The sequence below is a fragment of the Rhamphochromis sp. 'chilingali' genome (assembly GCF_963969265.1).
Source record: "Rhamphochromis sp. 'chilingali' genome assembly, chromosome: 2".
NCBI classification, from domain to species: Eukaryota; Metazoa; Chordata; class Actinopteri; order Cichliformes; family Cichlidae; genus Rhamphochromis; species Rhamphochromis sp. 'chilingali'.
The window spans coordinates 50,335,965-50,341,964 of NC_137930.1; the positions used below are offsets into that span (position 1 = coordinate 50,335,965).

At 40.4% G+C, this 6,000-nt stretch overlaps 1 protein-coding gene across 9 annotated transcripts in view; it reads right to left on the minus strand.

Moving 5' to 3' along the window:
- Positions 1-5,583, minus strand: part of ankrd26 (ankyrin repeat domain containing 26) — a 29,628-nt gene extending 24,045 nt beyond the window's left edge. For 6 of the 9 annotated variants that reach the window (XM_080875043.1, XM_080875047.1, XM_080875050.1 and 3 more), the window contains exons 1-11: positions 5,499-5,583; positions 4,282-5,252; positions 3,850-3,964; positions 3,565-3,738; positions 3,318-3,424; positions 3,076-3,213; positions 2,657-2,814; positions 2,513-2,539; positions 320-356; positions 162-231; positions 32-83 (exon numbers count right to left, since the gene is read on the minus strand). In XM_080875043.1, coding sequence (XP_080731169.1) covers positions 32-83; positions 162-231; positions 320-356; positions 2,513-2,539; positions 2,657-2,814; positions 3,076-3,213; positions 3,318-3,424; positions 3,565-3,738; positions 3,850-3,964; positions 4,282-4,481 — 1,078 coding nt within the window. In that variant the 5' untranslated portion in view covers positions 4,482-5,252; positions 5,499-5,583. The remainder of the gene's footprint in view (positions 1-31; positions 84-161; positions 232-319; positions 357-2,512; positions 2,540-2,656; positions 2,815-3,075; positions 3,214-3,317; positions 3,425-3,564; positions 3,739-3,849; positions 3,965-4,281; positions 5,253-5,498) is intronic. The other 3 variants (XM_080875046.1, XM_080875044.1, XM_080875049.1) reach the window with 2 other exon arrangements.
- Between the last annotated feature and the right edge of the window lie 417 nt (positions 5,584-6,000).

Here is a 6,000-nt window from a genome sequence, read left to right on the forward strand (position 1 = left end):
GGATTAAAAAAGGCTGAAAGATTCTTGGTACCTTCTCCCTTTTTAGATGCAATCATTTTGCTGAGGTCAACTTTCAGAGGTTTCTGCAAGTCAGAAAATTAAATGAAAGTCAGGGCAAAATTACAACAATACAATATAAAAGAAGAATGAGTAGTTCCAACCTTTTCAATTAAAACAGATTCATCATCATCATCTGATGATGGCCAATCATCTGCAGCCCTTTTTGAAACACTAAAGAAGAGAAGGAGGAAGAAAATGGTCATAGCAAGGAAGTCGGCTGTAAGTATAAACTGTAGACAGCATTAAGAAATTAGCTCACCGACTTAGTGACTCTGACTGAGAATTATCTTCAAAATCTGCAAGAAAGCAGGAAAACATATTTTCAGCTCAGCCTGATCTAAAACAAATCATTAATGTAATATTTCAATAGGACAACTTTTGAATGGTGAAATCTTTAGAAGATTTAAATGTTGGCACACACACACACACACACACACACACACACACACACACACACAAATTATATATATTTATTCACCACATAACAGTGTCAGCAGATGTATTATCATTCAGTTATCCCTCTAATTTGCCCCAGTGAGTTTTTGTTCTTCATTGATACTAGCTAACATGAAAAGTCATGAAACTGCGATGTGAGAAAGTGAAATTTATGGGCTAACCTAGTTAGTGTTAGTGTCACTGTATTTATTAAAATATTTGCTGTCACTGTATTGCTATTTTATTTTTTAATTGAGCCTAAGAGGCAGCAGGAAAAATTGCACTTCCAAAACAAATTTCCCTATACAGTGGGGCAAAAAAAGTATTTAGTCAGCCACCGATTGTGCAAGTTCCCCCACTTAAAATGATGATAGAGGTCAGTAATTTGCACCAGAGGTACACTTCAACTGTGAGAGACAGAATGTGAAAAAAAAAAAAATCCATGAATTCACATGGTAGGATTTGAAAAAGAATTTATTCGTAAACCAGGGTGGAAAATAAGTATTTGGTCACCTCAAACAAGGAAAATCTCTGGCTCTCACAGACCTGTAACGTCTTCTGTAAGAAGCTTTTCTGTCCCCCACTCGTTACCTGTATGAATGGCACCTGTTTGAACTCATCATCTGTATAAAAGACACCTGTCCACAGCCTCAAACAGTCAGACTCCAAACTCCGCCATGGCCAAGACCAAAGAGCTTTTGAAGGACACCAGGAAAAGTATTGTAGACCTGCACCAGACTGGGAAGAGTGAATCTACAATAGGCAAGCAGCTTGGTGTGAAAAAAATCAACTGTGGGAGCAATCAACAGAAAATGGAAGACATACAAGACCACTGATAATCTCCCTCGATCTGGGGTTCCACGCAAGATCTCATCCCGTGGGGTCAAAATGATCATGGGAACGGTGAGCAAAGATCCCAGAACCACACGGGGGGACCTGGTGAATGACCTGCAGAGAGCTGGGACCAAAGTAACAAAGGTCACCATCAGTAACACACTACAACGGCAGGGAATCAAATTCCGCAGTGCCAGACGTGTTCCGCTGCTGAAGCCAGTGTATGTCCAGGCCCGTCTGAAGTTTGCCAGAGAGCACATGGATGATACAGCAGAGGATTGGGAGAATGTCATGTGGTCAGATGAAACCAAAGTAGAACTTTTTGGTATGAACTCAACTCGTCGTGTTTGGAGGAAGAAGAATACTGAGTTGCATCCCAAGAACACCATACCTACTGTGAAGCATGGGGGTGGAAACATCATGCTATGGGGCTGTTTTTCTGCCAAGGGGACAGGACGACTGATCCGTGTTAAGGACAGAATGAATGGGGCCATGTATCGTGAGATTTTGAGCCAAAACCTCCTTCCATCAGTGAGAACTTTGAAGATGAAACGAGCCTGGGTCTTCCAACATGACAATAATCCAAAACACACCGCCCGGGCAACAAAGGAGTGGCTCCGTAAGAAGCATTTGAAAGTCCTGGAGTGGCCTAGCCAGTCTCCAGACCTCAACCCCATAGAAAATCTGTGGCGGGAGTTGAAAGTCCGTGTTGCTCGGCGACAGCCCCAAAACATCACTGCTCTCGAGAAGATCTGCATGGAGGAATGGGCCAAAATACCAGCTACTGTGTGTGCAAACCTGGTAAAGACCTATAGTAAACGTTTGAGCTCTGTTATTGCCAACAAAGGTTATGTTTCAAAGTATTGAGTTGTATTTTTGTTATTGACCAAATACTTATTTTCCACCCTGATTTACGAATAAAGTCTTTACAAATCCTACCATGTGGATTCATGGATTTTTTTTTTTTTCACATTCTGTCTCTCACAGTTGAAGTGTACCTCTGGTGCAAATTACTGACCTCTGTCATCATTTTAAGTGGGGGAACTTGCACAATCGGTGGCTGACTAAATACTTTTTTGCCCCACTGTATTTAATAATCATCCCCATAGCTGTTAATGGTTTTAAAAAGGGGACAAAAAACAGACAGATTTTGCTAACGAAGTCTAGCTAAGGAAAGCAATACCTTTCCCTGCTTCATCTGCTCCATGCTCTAGAGCCAGTCAAGAGGTAATGCATGAGGAATAAGTAAAATGACCAAAGTCAATTATTAATAGACATGATAATAATGATTTTCAGTGGCTTTGATGTGATAAAATAAATTGCATACCATCTCTGTCAGTGGCTGGTCCTCCCAAAGAGAAGCCTGCTTCAAGATCTTGGGAAGGAGCACTCAGCATTTTTTTCTTCTTCTTGCTCAGATCTTGATGTGATAGGGAGGCCCTGTCCGAACGCTGGGTATCATGCTCTATGATCAGGTGGGAACAACTGACAAAAAGAGAGGAGAGACCCAAAATGTCATAACGTCATGACTGCTGAGAAACTTTAGCAAACTAAGAGTTAAGGAGAAACATTAATAAATTATTAAAATAAAATAACATCACAAATAAATTATTACAACCCATTTGTGGGCTTTGGCTATTTAGTTTATTTCATTTCTGTATTAAAATCCGACATAAATGTATAAATTACAGAAGAAATACCCATATACAAGCACAAAGACATATTCTTTTGAAAAAGTGTGCTTACGAGTGATGCCCATTTATTCCTGCATAGTTATCAGCTGAACATCCTTTGGTATCCTTTAGTGTGGTATCTGCATCAAACTGCAGGAGCAGCTTTACCATACAGACTTCGCCATTTCCAGCAGCTATCATTAATGGGGACCTGCAGGTAAAAATCAATTGCAGCAACATGTTCAACCATGCCAAATAATGAGTAACACACATTAACATAATCCAAAGTGAATCACAAAGGTGTCATCGCTTAACCTTTGATCTTGATCCACAGAATTCACATCAGCAGTCTCCTTGAGGAGAAACTGAGCCATCTCAATATGGTTCTCTCGCACTGCTACTATCAAAGGTGTGAAACCCTCCTAAAATATAGATTACAGTTAAAATCACAGTTAAAATTCTTGCCCACTGGACAGTGCCTTCCATACGCACTGAAGAGTATCCTGATGTTCACCCTAAAGCAGAGAAACTGCAAAGTAGGGGACAGAAAGAAAAAAGCCACCTTGTTCTGGGAATTGATTTGAGCCCCATGTTGCAGCAGCAGGACAGCAGTGGGGACGGATGGGATGTTTGCCGCTAAATGTAGTGCCGTATTGCCATTGATGTCCATCAGATTAGGGTCAGCATGATTTTCCAGCAGTATGCTCACACAGTTGTCATGCTGGCCCTGAACTGCCTGTTATTAGATGAGAATTAACATTAACGGGCCAAAACAAGACGTGAGGAAAAATGAATTTTTACAATTTATTAAGAGTCACCAACTTGAAGCGGCATCATCCAAGATTACCTTCATTAAGGCAGATCTATTTTGATTGTCACATAGGTTAAGCTTGGCTTTGCTCTCAACGAGGAAGTGTACCACCTCGACATGACCACTAGCACAGGCAATATGCAGTGCGGTTCTGCAACAGTAAAAAAAAAAAGAGTGTTACATATGCAAGCACTGTTGTTCTAACAGACCTTACCAAGATTATAGGTGTTTTACAACTTTGGTTGGCTGTTTCCTCAGGCCAAACTACATTCATTTTCAATTCACTCACTTCCTTCTGACACCTACTAATTGTAGATGGTAACTAGATCCTACCTTGACACATAAGTGGAAAAGAAAAAAAGGCAGTGTCATGTATGGGTACAGCTGGCAGCTTTCTGCTAACATTTAAGTGCGTGCCAAAATCCAGAAAATGCAAAAATATTTATTAGGGTTTTCATCCCCACTTACCTGTTCTCCTTGTCAAGTTGATTGACATCATTCTTCTTAGCCAACTGCTTCAGCTTTGCCAAATCACCCGCTAAGGCAGCCTTGTGAACCTTCCCTAGGTCCTTGTCTTTCAGTTCATAGCCAACAGAAAGCCTGCTTGCACTGTCTGTTGTGTCTAACGGGTGTTTTTTCTTTTTAGTGAAGCTGAATATCTTCTTCATTGTATATGGCACTAAAACATTACTTTAGCACCTGTCGCTACCTGCCACTCATCTGGAGGTCAACCACAGCCGACACTCCCATCCCTAAAATAAGACGTTCAAAGCGGATTAGAAGCCCTTGAAACAGTACTAAGCACTACAGCGTCGCTTATTATAAGGTATAATGCAACCACCGATATACAGAATTAGGTGGCTTTCGCACGTTTACTCTATAATAATCGAGTGCATATATCAGAAGGCAATACGCAACACCGAGTACTTCATCACGGTGTTGGATGACAGCAGAACTTAGCTGTCATGCTAACGAGATTCTTTGAGTCATACCTTACACAGAGGATTCCTTTAACGATAAGGTATCGTGAGTAAGCTGCTTTTTGACGAGATTACGATAAAGCAGAGAATCTGTAGTAGACAGCGTTAGCTGAGGTCGCCGGGATTTTTTTTTTTAATCATGCGTTTAGCTAGCGTTTGAGATTAAGAGCTGTTGCCATGGTAACTGTCTGTACAATTGATACGTAGCTGAGGTTTTCCAATTTACTACTGTTCAAAATTGCCTAACCCTATTTTTTTTGTAGCGCAGTTGTGTAATACTGCTATATTACTGTATGTATTATCACTTCAAAATAAGTTATTGTAAAAAAATATATGCATGTAGCTTCAAATGGCTCGTTACTGCGCCTCCCACGTCGTCACTTCATCATTGATGCAAACCGCCACATTTAAAATGAATGTGTGGTAGAGTTGAGCACAAGATGGATTGTCGCTATACGTCTGAAAAAAACATAACGACAATTTTCAGCTTAAAAACACCCCACTTGTGCACGCATACAACTCAAAAACTATGGTTCAACCTTAACTCGGCTAACACAATGCTAATTGGCTAAGACGCTGAAAATCAAACCTGATGTAGATAATTGGTTAACTAGAGCAAAGAAGACGAATAATGTATCTGAAGATATTACACCCTACTTAATGCGAGCATGCATGTAACTACAGCACACGAAGTCAAACACTAACCTGTTGATTGTCAGACTCAAACCATCACAGACCTAGACGAAAGCGAAGCAGCTCACAAAACCTTGCTGGTTGTTGGAGTTTTCAGGTAACCAATCAAAAATGAGCTGGGTGCAACGATGGGCCAATAGGCCTCTTAACTTCGTACACAAGGTTGGTTTACAAAGCAAAGAGAGTCATTACAGTCCATAGTGTAATAGCAGAGTTTTACCACTTGCTGGAGATATTTGACTGTAATCTTAAAGTTATATAGTTATTCCAAAAATACCTCAGCTGCACACAGTTTAATCTCAACAAAACGACTTACATTACAAAGAAACATCAACATGCTAAATCAGCATATATAATACATATACCAAACAATCTGATTTCTAAAATGCAGACACAGTTTTAAAATCAATCACACACACACCTCCCCCTCGTTGTCTCTGTGCAGGTCCATTTATATATTTTGCTTTTCCCCCCCATAACAGTCGGGAAACCAAAAAGTACGAGTTGTAAGGAG